This window comes from Calliopsis andreniformis, chromosome 2 (assembly GCF_051401765.1).
Source record: "Calliopsis andreniformis isolate RMS-2024a chromosome 2, iyCalAndr_principal, whole genome shotgun sequence".
Taxonomy (NCBI): Eukaryota; Metazoa; Arthropoda; class Insecta; order Hymenoptera; family Andrenidae; genus Calliopsis; species Calliopsis andreniformis.
Genome location: NC_135063.1, coordinates 4,761,550 through 4,778,133, shown reverse-complemented (window position 1 = coordinate 4,778,133; position 16,584 = coordinate 4,761,550). Strand labels below are relative to the sequence as shown.

The 16,584-nt window shown below is 37.7% G+C and overlaps 3 protein-coding genes across 6 annotated transcripts in view; 1 reads left to right on the top strand and 2 right to left on the bottom strand.

The window, feature by feature from the left end:
• Nucleotides 1-4,497, bottom strand: part of LOC143184516 (uncharacterized) — a 47,846-nt gene extending 43,349 nt beyond the window's left edge. Inside the window, exon 1 of the mRNA XM_076386812.1 lies at nucleotides 4,101-4,497. The gene's annotated coding sequence lies outside the window, so the exon portion shown is untranslated. The remainder of the gene's footprint in view (nucleotides 1-4,100) is intronic.
• Nucleotides 4,498-9,485: 4,988 nt separating this feature from the next.
• Nucleotides 9,486-14,600, bottom strand: Pan3 (Poly(A) specific ribonuclease subunit PAN3). 3 transcript variants are annotated; one of them, XM_076385649.1, is made up of 9 exons: nucleotides 14,535-14,600; nucleotides 12,401-12,652; nucleotides 11,980-12,234; nucleotides 11,530-11,905; nucleotides 11,328-11,444; nucleotides 11,023-11,262; nucleotides 10,652-10,934; nucleotides 9,778-10,132; nucleotides 9,486-9,624 (listed from the first exon to the last, which is right to left on the bottom strand). In XM_076385649.1, the coding sequence occupies exons 2-9, from the start codon at nucleotides 12,476-12,478 to the stop codon at nucleotides 9,508-9,510; spliced, it is 1,821 nt and encodes a 606-aa protein (XP_076241764.1). In that variant the 5' UTR covers nucleotides 12,479-12,652; nucleotides 14,535-14,600; the 3' UTR covers nucleotides 9,486-9,507. The 3 variants fall into 3 exon arrangements, with proteins under 3 accessions (XP_076241764.1, XP_076241779.1, XP_076241774.1); XM_076385664.1 differs by having other exon boundaries at nucleotides 11,980-12,156; XM_076385659.1 differs by lacking the exon at nucleotides 14,535-14,600 and adding an exon at nucleotides 13,442-13,564.
• A 102-nt stretch (nucleotides 14,601-14,702) lies between these two features.
• On the top strand, nucleotides 14,703-16,076 carry Rpb10 (DNA-directed RNA polymerases I, II, and III subunit Rpb10). Of its 2 annotated transcripts, XM_076385727.1 has the most exons (3): nucleotides 14,703-14,931; nucleotides 15,201-15,312; nucleotides 15,422-16,076. In XM_076385727.1, exons 1-2 carry the CDS (start codon nucleotides 14,837-14,839, stop codon nucleotides 15,307-15,309), a joined length of 204 nt encoding a protein of 67 aa, XP_076241842.1. In that variant the 5' UTR covers nucleotides 14,703-14,836; the 3' UTR covers nucleotides 15,310-15,312; nucleotides 15,422-16,076. The 2 variants fall into 2 exon arrangements, with proteins under 2 accessions (XP_076241842.1, XP_076241832.1); XM_076385717.1 differs by having other exon boundaries at nucleotides 15,201-16,075.
• The last annotated feature ends 508 nt before the right edge of the window (nucleotides 16,077-16,584 follow it).

Here is a 16,584-nt window from a genome sequence, read left to right as displayed (position 1 = left end):
TCGAATTTGCAGTCGAAATAATATTGAAAAGGCATAACTGTCAACAATATTACTTATTTTTAATGATTTGTATATTTTCAAATTAAAATATACATAGCTTTTCACGCCCGAACAGCCATTTTAATACATTGCCTGAGCGCTGTGCTGGGTCTCGTACTGCGACCTACGCACGAGATTTAAAAATACCTCATTAATCAGAAATTTATTTACAAACGTCTGTCTCCTCCTATCCACAATTCAGATTATTTATACAATTTTAGTTTTCGACCGAATAACTTCCTCGTATTGACAGAGTTTGTATACATATCTGTAATTCTATCTACAGAAATGTAGTCCCTATCAAAATGAGCCTGAAGATTGGCAGAGAGCTAAGAATAAACGGGGGGACATTACGATAAGCAGGAAATCACGAAATAAGTGTCACTCGTGCCTCGAGGCTCATAATACGTCAGTTATCCGATTCTTCGTTGAACGCCCGCGGAAGAAATTCGAGAGATGGGTTTCGTGGGCGATGCGCACCAGTCGCTCTCTATTTCTCTCTTTCTCAAGATCTCGTGAAAGATACGTGAGTCAATTGCTCGCATGCGCCAGGGTCTCGTCTCGTCTCCTACTCATCCCACTCTTTTTTTCTCTCCAGCAAGTAACATGATTCCACCATGGGAATGGCAAATATGGCACGCAATTTCCCCTCAAATTGGTCTCGCGTAACTTAATTCGCCCGCGATGGTCGAAGCGCGACGACCCTCTCTGTTCTCTCTCTTTTTTCCATCGACGATAATTTTTCTCGCGGTATCGGTCGCACGGACACATCCCCCTTTTTTCGCTTTTTGCAACCGTTGACCGTATTTCACGTTTGCGTTACGCCATTGGCCACCGAAAAAATACTCTTGACGCGATTATCGCCAAGCGAGAAAGAAAAAGGACGATACTTGTAACAATCGTATAATTCGAATATAAACATAGATAAGGAAAAATGCGTTTCGTAAATGCGATGTGATTTTATGCAAGAAGTGACGCTTTTGTACTTTTCTTTGATCTGTGTGAAAAAGGAAAATGTCCGAGAGATAGAGTCATTAAGCGTACTAATTTACTAAAAAAAAGCGTACTAAAATACATAAGGCATCGAGTGCAAAAGAGGATTAAACCACTGTTTCCGAAATTGAGTTAGTATCATTAATTTATTACAAAGAAACTATATTTTAGATCGCCTATTTTTCAGATTTATTTTATTAATGAGATTTATTTTATTAATCTAACTCGAAATTTCGCTAAAATCAGTATGGATTAAAAAGAGTACCAAAAGACTTGATTTTTATGTTTAACGTATTATATTTAAAATAAATATAAATATTTTTGTTTTATGGGAATAATCGATTTAACAAATAGATAACTCATATTTTGCTTTCCAGTAGAAATACATAGTGCATCACAAATGATTAATTATTGACCTAGAAAAAATACGTAGAACAAATCATAGGTTATGTCACAAATGTATTATAGCGTAGTATATGTTTTAGTTGATCTATGGGAACTTGTCAAAACCTACGGTTTCCTTTTTAATTTCAATTAATTCAGTATTTGCTGGTTAATTAAACACAACGCGAAACTTCATTTTATAACATTAAGTACTTAACCAACAATCATTTAAACAGACAATTCTCCTGTATCCCGAACAACGTATTTCCACGTTATAATCCTCTTTTCACAAATCGCCCAAACAACCATGAAACTGAACTATCAAGCAATCGTCGAAGGATCCTTTTGTATTCCACGCAGCTTCCATCAAACGCGAGTATTGTTCGGTGCTAATACAATACGCGTTTATGTTGGTGAATTACTAGTTCGTGAATACGATTCAGTCACACGGATTCATTGTTGGTGCCCTGTGCCGAATTCGGTTAAAAATATCACTAAATCCAGAAGAAAAAGTTCCCTAGTGCCAGTTCTATCCTCTCGACTCAATATTCTGCATCAGAGCAACGAAATCCTACGAGGGTCGCATTTTGTGCTTCCCTCCTCTCGAACAAAAATTCTAACAACGAACCTCGCGTGTCGCGACAATCGCTAATCGCTTTTATTCTCGTTTCTATCTGTTACCGAGAAACCAAATTCACTGTGGGACGTGGGACACGAAGGGAACACGAAAATGATCGATAGTAGCGTATCGACGCGTTCACTGGTCGTGCGTTCGGGTTTATTGCAACATCACGATCGCCTACGCGCTCCTTTAATGAATTAACACGACCAGGGGGGGATGAAAAATCGTTAACTATCGCTCCCACCGTAGTAGCTACACTGTTCGGGATAGATGTGTATATTAACACTTCTCGCGCCTAAGCAGACCTCGTTGCGTAAACAAGCGAAAGGGGTTATGGCTACCCGTGTTTAAATTTGTTCACTGATTTTGTTTAAATTTACCTAACATAATACAATATCTAGCATTACATAAATCGTTTACAAACTTTGGAGACGAGCTATCTAGCGAAAATTAGTGTGATTCCCGTCTGAACTTTAATCATAGAGTAAATAAAATAGGGAGATTGTTTTGCCTCTTGGAATACAAAGGGGCATTGAAGAAGTAAATTCATCAAGAGAAGAAACGCGTACCATAGAATGAAGTGTTCGTAATGCCCTATTTGCAAAAACGATGATCTTTCTTCTCAATGCTTTCTTGTATTCTAGTATTAAATATTTAATGAAGTCTTCGTGCAGGAAAATTGAAGGTAAAAGTACAGTTTTCACTTGTTATAGATTGGCAATTAGATGCAAGTAACGAGGAAATCTCTCTCGTAAGTCAATTTATGTATTCATAATTTCGTAACTACTTCTTCTCAACAAGGTTGATAAAAAGTAGAAAACTAAGTTTAAAAAATGAAGAATAGCCACGAGTTTATAACAAGGAAATACTGTATTAGAACGATTCACTTAGCGTCAAAAAGATTAAAAAACTGAAGTCGAATATGCTCGAGAAAAACATCACGACTTTCCTCTGTTTACCAGCGCCAACGGTTGCTTTCAATTCTGAGAATAGGTTCGATCCCTCTCATGAAAACAAAAGCTACTTCCTACCGTCGGGTAAATACGTATGCACGCAGGTCAAAGTCTTCTTCCGGCAGTCCGTTTGTAATTTGAGAAACAGGATGTCCCTTTATCCTTCGCGAGCAAATAATGTTGCGCGTAGAAAAAGAGGAACTACAGAACACATAAATTGCGAACATTTCGAAGGTTTTGGAGAAGTACGTTCATCCTAGCTGCAATACAAATATTTTTCACGATTCGGTAAACAACAGAAGAATTTTCCATTTCGAACAATATAAAAAAATTGGAGAGATCGAATTTACGAGAAAAAATCACGGGTAACCGATATTACTATTTTCATGGCGAAAATAACAAGTCGGAGAAAAAACGAAAAACATTTCGATAAAAGATAAAAAATGGTTGATTACTGCGCGAAATTTTTCAATGGTTTTCGATGCTTCGGTTACACGAAGGAAGTCGCAGTACGCTTGAAAACTGCGACCAGGCTTCGATCCCCATGCACCATCGAGAATCGATACACATAAGACGCGTGGTCCATCGAAAGCGTCTATCGAGTCGGAGGCAAACGGTCAGCTTATTTGGCGATAGGAGGTGAAAGAGAGAAACCGATAGAGTCCATCGATCGTCCACGGCAAAACACGCGCGCGCTCAAAAAAGGATCCCATAGACTGCCCTCGCTCGTCGAGGCGAAACACGATCGCGTCTCAAGATCCACGGAACTTCGAATACTTCCCCTTAATCCCGTGCCCGAGCGAGACACGATCTCGAGTTTCGAGCTGCGAAAAGGAGGCAAACGAGTGAATCGTCGAGAAAGAGCAAACGGGAGCCAGTGAATTACGGGGCGGGACTTGGCCGTGGAAAATCAATGGGAATACACGGAGAGCGCGTAGAACGAGGCTGAACAAGGCTCAACGGTGCTCCAGGAGCGTTCGTCGCGTCTTCGTCGTTGACTCGCGACGTCCTCCGCACGGTACACGCGCGCGTCCACCATTTTCACGGCGTGGATCTAGGATCGCGTAGAGGAAAGAGAAAAAAAATCGTAGAGAAGTAGCGTGACGTACCTAGCGCCGTGTTGAGGATGCAAGCCTCCGTGACTTTATCTTCCAGGGGCGACTACGATGCGCTTTCAGCGGTCCTGCTGACGTTGTGTTCGCCGTGCCTCGTGTGTGTGTGTGTGTGTGTGTTGACACACGGTCGACGGGCGCAGGTGGTGGTAGCGGCGACGTCGGTTTAGTGGTGGTGGGTACAGTGGTGAGTACGCTCTCGCTGGTAGCGGTGGTCGGAGATACGAAAAATGTGTTCCGCGTAACGCGACTGCGCCACTGGACCGAGTGACTGGCTCGAGCGAGTCTGCCGACTACCCAACAACGACGTATCACAGAACCCGTGTGCGTCCTCGCCGCGGTGCTACCGTGTACTACGTGTTGCTGCTGTCGGAGCCACCGCCGCTTCTACTCTTCTACCCGCTCCCCGCCAACCTCTTTCCCCTCGTGCTCCCTCTAACTCCCCCTCACGGTTTTCGTCTCTTTCCCTCTTTCTCCGGTGCTCTGCGTGTGGTGCCACTCTCTACCATCCCTCAGAGAGTCCACGCAGCCTCGCGCGGGGTTGCCGCTGCTACCAGCGTCGCCCCATCGCTCTCTCCGCTCTGCGCCCAAGGATATTTTCAAACGCGTATATACACGTTACAGCCGCTATTTTGCATCGCTCGCTCGCGCGCTCTACGGCCTCTCAGCGCGATGAATATTATCTCGCGGAGAGATAATGTTGCTAATCGTTTGTAACCGGCGGGATTAAACGGAAAGGGACGGTTGGGTGGGAGAGGAATGGGAAGGATTAAATAAGAGTAATCCTCAGAGTAAATATGGATCAATGTCTCTCGGTGAGACATACGAAATTGCGGGGTTGGGACGTTATTTTAATGATCGTTTTGGGGATTAAGGGTAGTAGGAATCTTCTGAGGTGAGTGTAGATGTTTTAAGATTGATGCTGGGTATAATAGGAGCTATGTGAATGTACGGGTGAAATGTGGGTTGTCTCGTTTGGCGAAGTTTTAAGGAGGGATTAGAAAATATGGAAACTCGGAGAAGATCCAAGACATTTAAGTAATTGTTATGTTACTAGAATCTTACATGAAGATCGATAGTTGAGGAATATTTAATGGGGAATTGATTCGAATTGTGAATGATTTAGAATTTAGTTGGTAGGTAACATCGTAGGAAAGTTGAGTAGGAAACAAAAGGGGATTTAGATCAAGGAACATAAATTATGCTGCTGTTCCATGGCTCCCTTTTTACCGACGCGTTCCACATTATCCGCTGCTTTTTGCCGCTAAGACTTGTACGATTACGAGCAACTTCAACTTCAAGATATTACTCGCAACTAAAGTTTAAAGGATATCAAGCTGGGACTTACATTCACATTAGTTACATTTTTTTAGATGTCAGATTTTCTGATAAAAATGGAAGATTTTTAAGCGCGTGTATTGGTGCAAACGCGTCAATACCGTTTGATAAATCTAACACCTCCTACGTAGACTACACTACACTATCATAGCTACATAAATTCGCCACGATTCCTATATACAAGGCGTCCTACAAATACCCAATTGTCCAGCAGCTAACAGTCTCTTTTAGTTTTACTTTACAATTTACGATTTCTTTCATAAGAACCCATTCTAGCGATTAGAAACAAGACTTACATATAGTGTACAGAACCTTTAAAGACAATATATGTAATATGATGAATATTTTGTTAAAAAAGATTTTAATGTATTAACTTAGAATTATAGAAACTAAGCTAAGCAAAAGAATCGTTGCAATTTTCCTCGCTTCGTATTCATTCTCCTAAGTTTTTGATGGAGCACCGCGTATACAAACCGACAACTTGTCTTCCTCCTATCTACCGAACGATTAATCTCCGTAACGCAGCGATTAAACAAGCGATTGCCAGTATGCAAGAATATCGATTCGAACGAATCGGACACAAAACACGGTGAACGATGTCCAGAGCGTGCGTACGCTCGTACTCAGAACCGAGTGACCGTTACGACAGGGGGAAAAAGTGCGCTAACAAACTTCCACATTAACGACCGATCCGTGGCTTTTTTCCTTCGTGACCATGCTCGCGAGACGAGCGAATTCTGGTGATATTTTTTATCGCGAGGAGCGCGCAACTTCCCGAAAGTGGCGTGGTGGGGGAGAAGTAAACTAGATTAACGAGATGGACATACTCGTATGCCATATATTACTCGAGCGCTGGTGCCCCCGGTTTTTCTTGGAATTCACGAAGGCTAGACTGTCTTCCTTCGCGGTAACTCAGCTAACTCAGCTTGCGCACCATTCGTTGGTACCTTAATCGCCAGCCAGAAGTGGTTTCTCGCTCAGGGGGCATACCAACCAGTTCCTTTTTCGACGCCACACGCCGACGATGCTTTCGCGCTTGCGACCTTCCGTGCGATCCTGTTTCACGATCGTGGGACGATCACAGAAGAAAAATCGCTTGCGCAAGAGCCCTGCCGCGTTCGAAGTTTCTTAACGACCGGCTGAACTGGATTTAAAGCAAACAGGATCCCACGATCCTGTTATTCGGTTCTTACGATTCTGCAGCAGCCGTATATCAATCGCGTCTACGAGATATACTCTGTAGAACTACGAAGAAAAATTTTTAAGAATAAGCTGTTTGTAATGTGAATAGTAATGGTAGTTTTTAGGCGTTCTTCAGGATCAAATCGTTGCGTTGGAAAAAAATTGAGATAATTTTGAGTTTCAGGTAACACAGTGATGCCCTCTTAGTGATAGGCTGAGGACCTTATCGTAATCGCTATTGAGAGAGATAGAAATCCAGGAATTGACAAGTGAGGTTTAGATGTTAGGTTTGAGGGAGATACTTTAAAATAATATTTAAATTATCGTTCTAAGAACGAATGTAAGAATTGCGTATGTCTGGTAACTGAGAAAATATGAAGAAGGCGCACCTGTATTTAGATAATAATTCTTTACTTGTTGCTTGTAGTCAGTAAATTGAAAAATATAAAAAGAATATAGAAGATAAAAGAAACTAGTTCGTCGCAAAATTATTACGTATATAGTTCTGAATGCATAGCAGGCATGTCTGATCAAGAACTGGTTCACTGAATAGGTTAATGACTTTAGTAAAAGATTAAGGGAATCTACAATTGTGTAATTCTGTAAAATTAAAAAAGTTAGAATCATTCATGATAATTATTCTTTCAGTATCAGAATCAGAAATTACTCATCGCGGATAAGTCACGTCCATAAGATTAAAGAATATTTAAATTCAGTTAATTATTGTTCAGCTTAATAAAAATTAACCAACTGTGATACTAGACATATATTTAGAAATCTACGCCGCAATTAATCACCTTCAAAAACGATAAAAATATCATTGGTCACGTGACGTCTCTGGGTTAGCGGGTTGACATCGAATAAAATGAAGACTTACACGCGATTGTGGTACGTGTACCGTTTGATTCGAGTACACGGCGAGTGATTGTCAGAAGTGACACGGTGCGGGGGAGTAAATCACGTCGGCATTAAGACAATTAGGTGGAGAACGACGGGTCGAGTCGCGTCGGACATGTCTTGGACAGAAACAATGCCTGATATGCATTTTTATTTCGACACAGTCAACTGTATAATTATTATTTGTAATTGCACAGTGCAATTCTCACAAAATTAAACCTGTACTTCAAAGCCAGACTAATCCAAGTTCACTTTTTTCAAAATGAAGTTTCTTACAGGATCTTATTGCTTTCTCTTCGTTTTATTAAAATAATGAGAACTTAGTTAAGTTACGTTATAAGTGAAGGAAATTTAATATTATAAACTACTTCAAATACTATGTTAAGCAGTGGGTAATTCGCATTTGTTTTTCGGCTCTCCTGAAAAATAACAAAAAAGGACTTAGGTTAATCTGGCTCTGAGGTACAGAAATATATTTGATGATTTGAGGCGAACTTGAAAACAAACGAATAATCCCGCAAATTGAGAGATTCATTTTCTCCATATCACTAATTATTCATTTTCCTACCAAATTGAACAATTTCTCTTTATTAATAGAAAATGGAAATAGGTTGCAAAATTGCTTCTCAAATTAGCTTCAGCTCTAAATTAATGAAAACCATTTCCAGTAACGAACTGTAGTATTTGAAGTGGCACTTATCACATATAACTTAAACATTTATTCGAACTACAGGACGTACGTAGGATAAATGCATGGGCGTCAAATCGGAAGCTGCAGGGAGTCTTAAAAATGAGAAATAACGTGACAGATACCGTAATATTTCTATGTCAAAAAATCGTTCACGAGAAAATTGTTATTTAAATATTGTTGCAATATATACGATGCGTTGAAAGTATGTAATATAGTTTTGTAATCGCATTGGCGTAGAAAATGCTAGCGGCGGTCATGCACACGACACGATCGAGAACGTGTACGTGTGTACGAGCGTGCAAAAGTCTGCCTGTACTTTGTGGTCGTGCAATTGCGCGAAGGAAATGAGATCAAGTTTGAGTGATTGCGGACAGTAGTCGAGGAGAGGAGAAGAGAGGCAGAGAATGGAGATAGGACAGTTCAAGAACCGAATCTACAGATCGGTAGCGGGATAAACTGGAACGGACGAAGCACCGTATTTCAATAAACACTAAACGCGTCGAACATTTTCAAGTAACATCCACCGACTTTTTACTAACAATAAGTGCATCAGTTTTTTTAGGAGAACTTATTCTCTTCCGTTTTTTTAAAATATGGAACATAAGGAAATTTACACAAAAATTAATTATTGTGTATACATAAGAGGAGACACTTGAAATTACCACATAAATTGGAGCCAAAGGAATTTATTTAAACCTAAGTGTTCTATAATAAATTTCAAATGTTTCATCTTATGTATAGAAAATTGTTGGCAATGCTTGAAATGATTACAACGTTAATTAAGATTGCTTTCAAAAATAAACATTTATTTCAAAATTAATGCTTACCAGCTGTATCTCCTAAAAACTAAGATCTATCCTATCCACCGATTGTGTTTAGGTATTTTTGTTTCTTAAGGTTTCATTGCATCATTAAGTTGTGTACAGTTTTTTTGTTTGTTTTGTTTCCTGTAATAGTACCATGTAATAGCTTCCGTGGCGAGCTTGAACGCTTTTCTGATTTTATATCATCACAAGATCTCCTTGCACACACACATATATTACATTCAAATGGCAGTACCACAATGCATCTTTGCACGTATCTAATGATTCGATACTTTTTGACAATCATGCTTAAAAATTGGATCACGTACTATTCTTTATTAACGAACTTAACTCTCTTCGACCTGAATATCTCACTCTCCTATTTCTCGATAAAGATTAAAATGATAGTACCGCTAAGTGGTGGTATCACATTTATGGTTCGGAGTATGTACTGTTTGGTCAGTCGACGAAAAAAAAAGGACATCACACATAACTAAACAGCGTCTTTTGCAGATTGTACCAATTCTCCAAACGAGGTTTCCAAACATTGTCGCAATTCTGCATAACTTACTACTAACACACTTTGTTCATCTCGTGACATCAAACATATCTATAAGATTATAAAGAAATTTTTCAAAAATATATATCATAAAAAACAAGCTTAAACGATTAGTTATAATGATTGAAGATTATTGAGCAATGTAATATGTATTCGATAAAGACATAAGCAGGTAAAAAAAAATATGAATATAAATAGGTATACCTTATCCTGAGAACCTGAATCCAACTTATTTAAACAAGATACAACATGTGCCATATCCAACCATGGTCTTCCATCAGCCGCTACTTGATGGAAAACGTAATCTCTAAATAATTTGAGCATGTATCGGTCACCCGTTTCTGCCCACGTGGGTTCCATGTTAAGCTCAGGTCTTTCATTAATAGTGGCCAACTTTACGAGTAACTTAAATAATCTTCCATTTTCCAACTCCTTGGCAAGTTCGTTCTCCAATACATCTGATCGAAGTAGGGCTGCATCTAATTGTGTATAAAATCGTGCTCCAATCATTGGCATGAGATCTGTTACGCTCCTTCGCGTTTGATTAGAAAGTAAATACCTATAAAATTAGATTTATAAATGAAGACATCGCACATATATTTCAAAGATGACACAACTCAAAAAAGATGTTTTTCAGGGAAAGCGAAAACCTATTATATATTTATGAGTCTAGAAGAAAATGATTTACTAACTAAATAATATTAACAAAAATGTAACTTTATCTGCTGAAAATGAACTTACTTGAATAATTCGTCTGAAAAATAGTTATGTGTTATTTGTCATAAATGATTTTCTTGAAGAGTTTTTTGAATAAACACTACAATGTTAAAGTTTAATTAGTAAAACTTGTACAATGAATAGACGTATATTTACCAAATTAATTTATAGTTATAACTTAAAAATAGCATTTGAGTTGTCACTATTGAAATACATGTGCGATGTGCATTATTATGAACAAGAAAGTATTAAACTGTACTCTACTTCTTTTTACTAATATCGTTTTGCTTTCGTCGTGAAAATCGTCTTTTTTAAAGTCAAACGAATGGGTATGATTAAATCGCAAAGATGAAATACGAACAGAATCAAATTTCGAAGATCCGTGGAATAGGAACGTGCGACGAGCTCAAGGGATGCTTGCATGTTGTCGCGATGGACGGCAAGGAGACTGCGACACGCCAGAGCTAATACCAACTTTCCAAGAGCAATTAAATCTTCTTGCTGATAATGCGGTATAAGCGAGAGTGGATTGGCCGCGTTCCCATCGAAAGTAACAACGTCTGGTATTGCAGCACAGCTTAGACGAAGTCTTGTTCGCGACATGAGTAGCACTTTCGTGGGATCCAAACACCTGTATGCCAAACCTATGAAACACATGAGGCATTATTATCTTTCTATAAGTTTTCACCAATATCAAATATTCTAACGATTGTATTATTACACTATACGTACCAGCAGCATGTATAACACGAAGTGCGGCAGTGAGTTGAATTATGTAGCTCCATATGACACTTTCCGGCAACATACTACTATGTTGCTGTCTCAGGATAGTATTTTTAGTATGACTGTATGGTCGAGGAGCATTAGGATCCGATGAAAACGGATCTGAATAACCATTCAATTCAGTTGCTGAAAAATGCTTGTTCAATAACGTTTCTGATCCAGGATGGTAGTCGTAAACAAATACCATGGCTGAAATAGTTAAATTGTTTTATAAAAATACATCTTTTCTATGTTTTTAGTACATTAATACAGACAATGATCACCAAAAGCCTTGGTGGTAAACACTTCTCTTAGCTGCACCAAATTGGTATGTGATAATCGCTTCCACATATCCACCAGCACCATGCATTTCGTATTAGCAAGTCTGAAATCTAAGAACATATGAAATCTTCACTTCGATATCAGTATTAAATATTTCACGTGTAATCCCTTTTATAATAATGTAGAGAAAATCACCGTGAATACGACGCAGGCAGTAACGTGTACCGCTTTTAATGCTAGTAGCTTTGTACGTAGAAGTTTGATATCCAAGCATCGTTGAAGCAGGTTTATGGATTGGTTCTAATGGACACAGCTCATGATAATTATCTACCTCATTCGGTAAATCCGGAAATTGTACAACATCGGGTTGTGCTAGTGTTAGAGCATTTTTTTGAAGAATGTCCATTCTCAAACTTTCACTGACAAAGAAGCTGGGTGTTGCTTGAGGTGGTGGAGTTGAAGGAGCAGAAGAATTATTAGATGTTGGAGGTTTTACTGGTTTTACTGGTTGAAGATGCGCTGGTGTGCCTGGATAGATGTAGCCCACCTGACCTGCCCCCACATTTCCAATCTATGCAACAAATATACTTGATTGATTAATCCAAGACTTATAAAAAAGTTTTGTTTGGATTTAAATTTACTTACGGTTTCAGTCCCTTCTTCAGAGCCAACAGAATCATTTGCAGCATTTCCAAGGTAAAAATAAGTAGTACCACCCACATTCTCTTGTGAATGGTAAGAATTATTAAAAAGATTCGGGGAACTGCTATTGCTACTAAGACCCCTTCCAGGTACGAATTCTGGACTGGCAGTTACTTTTTTCTGTGAATCCAGAGATAGGTTTGACAAATGTTTTGTGACGGCTGTGGTACTTAAAGTTACCCCTGGGCTTTGACGATTCTATTAAAAAATACATGATAAAAAAATTATATCTACGCATGTATTTGCTCTCAATTACCATCTCATTTCATTTATATAATACATCTAATTATTATATAACATGAAACGGAAACTTTTACTAAGATTTGACTCTCCTCAAATAAATTGCAGATGACTAGTACACTACCATGTAGGTAGCAAGCTTGGACTCCAATGGAACGCCGTTTGTTTGAGGGGTGTATGTAACAAACATCGATGGGTCCATCTCTCCTTCAACCACTGCATTTACTGCTCTCACACTTAACCCACACTTCTACTCTCTCTAGTTTCCTCTCCTGCTGTGAATCTCTTGGCACCTGATTCTCTCAATTGTAATTAACAAATCTGTTTCGCTACAATTGTTCGCCTTTATCCTTATATAGATACGTGACTCCAAATCCTGCAACATATCTTATGCATACATGAGTAAAAATGAAGAATCAACCATTTAGACTAAATTATTAGTTACTTTGAAAATTATTAAATATATTATGTTTTATAAAATTATTCACTAAATTATGTATCTTATATCAGTAAAAATAATTATAAGAGTGTATTAAAGTACATATTTTTACATTGAAACATAAAAACCACACATTTAAAAAATATAGTATTAACAAAGTTAGATTGTGTGATGAAAATTGAAGAAAAAATTAATTTTAATACTATAAAATTAGATATCTTGAAGATATGTATTTAAAATAATTAAATAATGCATATAGTTTTAAAAGATATCTGTATATATTATGCAAGATAGTTTTTTCTTTCATTTTTTGCACTGCATAGTAGAACAAAAAATGATCATCATTAATTATTACCTTACAAAAATCACACAATAACAATCACTCTACAAAAGTCAAAGTCCACAATTTATTTATTCATTCCATAAAATCTACTTTCAATTATATCTAGCGTCCATTGAGCTCCACAAAATTGCAACAAAATGTACCGCTTCGAACCCAACACGAAATTGCTTGCCGCGTACAGGCTCTACGAGCACCGAATATACCAAGAATCGTCTACTTTCAATGAATTTTCGAAGCCGACGAGCGTAGCTCCACTTCCAAAAAAAATGACGAAAGAAAGCAAAGAAAAAAGAAAGGAGAAGCGAAGGAACAAGTAGAAACGCACGCTATAGCAATGGCAGCTGATTTTGACAAGACGTAGCGAAAGACGCACAGGATATAACCTTGGCTCCACGTTACTGGGGACGAAGATGCGTTGCGTCCACTGTGACCACGGATTCCCGTGAGATCCAAACGACCCAGCAACAAGCAGAGATAAAGGACGAGGGAGCACCGAATCGATCAAAATACGCGAACGTGCTCGATGAAACGCGTACGAGATGTACGCCGCGGCAACATAACCATTTACGCTGTCACTGATGGTGCCGCGCGTCGGTGGTACGGCGCCAAAATTCCGATCCCACCGATACGTGTTTCCGATTATAAGCACGGCGTGACGCGCGCAGCTGAGATACGTGATTAGAGGTGACGACTCGATATTAGCCCGACCGTGTTACAACATGCTCCCAATGGGAACGGACAAAGGAGAAAGCAGAAACCGTTTCGCGATCCTGTGTGTTTATGGTGCTCTCCCTTTGCCTCGGCCTCGTATTTTTCTCTTTCTCCCTCTCTCCCTTCCACCCTTCTATTCATGTCCTTCGATCGGAGCAGCTGTCCCGCCGCCACGGCTTGTCGTCAGCCGCGCGAGACGCGAACTCGTATATTTACCTTACGCGACGCGCTGAGAGCAGCCGCCTTTCAAACATTCGCTGACCGTACTTCTTGCGGGACGAAGGATCGCCGAATGACCAGAGGATCGCGAACGCTCACCTTGATGATTTCGAGCCCGTGCAATACATTATCGACGATCGATAGTTGGCTGAGAAAATACGCGGGTTTGGCGCACCAAGTGTATGGGTCGCTATTGCGTCGCGTTTAGAACTGTTCCTCGTGCTCAAAGTCGGTTCATCGTACTCGAATATTTCGAATATATTTACGCAATAACGTGGTAGATATGATTGTTTAGAAAATAGATTTGGGGGATGGTAATTCTTTAGGAACAGCCTCTATTCGTTCGTTGGAAATTAATTTGATTATTTTTTGAAAATACTACCTTGTTAAGATATATTCACAAGTGCGCGTGATGCGCATAAGTTGGATTAGATTTTGACTAGTTTTGATTATTTTAAGATTAGGCGTTTATAGCATGCGTGCGACTTTTTTATTAAATAAGTTTAGATATATTTAATTGACAATGAATCTGAATATAATATTTACGGCAAAATTCCGGAGCTTTTCCTATGCAACGCAATTTTTTGGTTGATCACTCGTGACTGCGTTCGTTTCCTGTGTTTGTATGTTGGTAGCAGTAGCAGTGGCAATGTCAGACTACTTCAGACTATTGTGATTTTCAGACAAGTTTAGTTCGCATGTGACAAATTTGAATAGATTGAGCTTTCGAGAACTGATGAAATCGAGCGGCTCCGTTTATTTATTCCTGATTACGGAAATTAAAACGTACAGTGACAAAGTTTCATTGCAAATTTAAGGGACTGCGTAACTGACCAAAATTTGTAACAATGATTATTCCTGTACGGTGTTTTACTTGTGGAAAAGTGATCGGTAATAAATGGGAAGCTTACCTCGGCTTGCTCCAAGCGGAATATACAGAAGGGTAATTATTTATATTACTCTGTATAATTGCATAAAAATGTGAAAACAAATGCAATACCATTCTGTAAATTGCGTAGATCGTTATTCGAGTATTATTTTAGTTTAAAATGAACATAACCTCAATCTTTTGAATTCTAAAATTCAGTTAATCTTCTCGAGAATGAAGTGCGAAATAAAAAATGTTATTTTATACATTATTTTTTACTTGTTCTACTGATATTGAGACATGATGTGTGTTACTTAATTAACGAATTCTAATGTATATTACAGAGATGCTCTAGATGCATTAGGACTAAAGCGATACTGTTGCCGCAGAATGCTGCTTGGACATGTGGATTTAATTGAAAAGCTTCTCAACTATGCACCACTAGAAAAATAAATAGTATGTTAAAATTCTATATTTCATTATTTTTGTATATTTGTATGTATTTTAATATTGTAATATACATAATGCTACTGTTATATTACTACTAATGTTATATTCCTTGTAGATAAGTCAGGATAAAATAAAAGACACAAAGTATAATGTAAAAGTAACTATATTTTAGAATTACCTTTGTTGCATTTTGTCATCATATTTTGTCACGGATATGTGAATGTTTTAGCAAATGTATAAAAACTGAAGAGTTTACAAAAAAGTTTGTTAGTAGAAATTGCTTTAACAATCTGTATGTTTTCCTTTTTTTAAAGTATGTATTTATCTTAAATGCAACATAGAAAAGTGAAATATTTTATGCATTTTATAATCTATTACATGTATAAGACATGTAACAGGAACTTAATGTATAAATGAAATTCATATACCTAAACTGTTTTTCTTACAAAACTTGTGAATATTGCAATGATATTTTATTGCATTCAACGTTAACTTGTATTTGGATTTGTAGAAGGTAGAAGGTTATACTTTGAGATTTGACTGGTAATTTATACAGTAAATACATTAAGATAACAAAAACACAACATAAATATAATAACTGCATTTTGAGATATGTTAATTTCTATCGATTATCGAAGCTGAACGTTTAAAAATGAGCGTGTATTCTGGAATTTCTCGGATTCAATATTTGTCATAGTAATTTGAGAAATGACGTAACTATAAAAACGTACATGAATTATAAAATTATTTTATTAAATAAAATTAACCATTTTAAATAATAAAAAAATTATTTTTGTAGTTTTTTGTCGATTAAAAATTTATAAGTTACCATTTCAATGTAGAATATTCGTTTTCATAATTTAAATACTGTCCGTATATCTTAAGCTAAGGATTGTCTGAAGTTAAATAAATTTTCCTACAAATTTAGGTTTAGGAACAAAGCAAGACATTATTTAACTTTCAAGACTTAACTATTTAGCATCTTAAAAACGAATAAATCTTTTCATATAACCTTCGTTGATTTTGCTATTACTTATTATAAACCTTTTGTGCGTCAATTTAATTTGAACTACACTATTCCGAATGTTTTCCCATTTTGCATTGTTTTTGCCTAAAATCCATGTTTTTCGATGTTCATGCCTGTGATGTTTATCTTACTAGAGCATTTGTTGTGGTCGCACAAAAATTATCTAAAGTTTTAATACAAAAACTTCGTTTCACCGTACAAATCTTGTAAAATATAAATTATGGTAACTGATATTTTTGATTCTCTTTCTT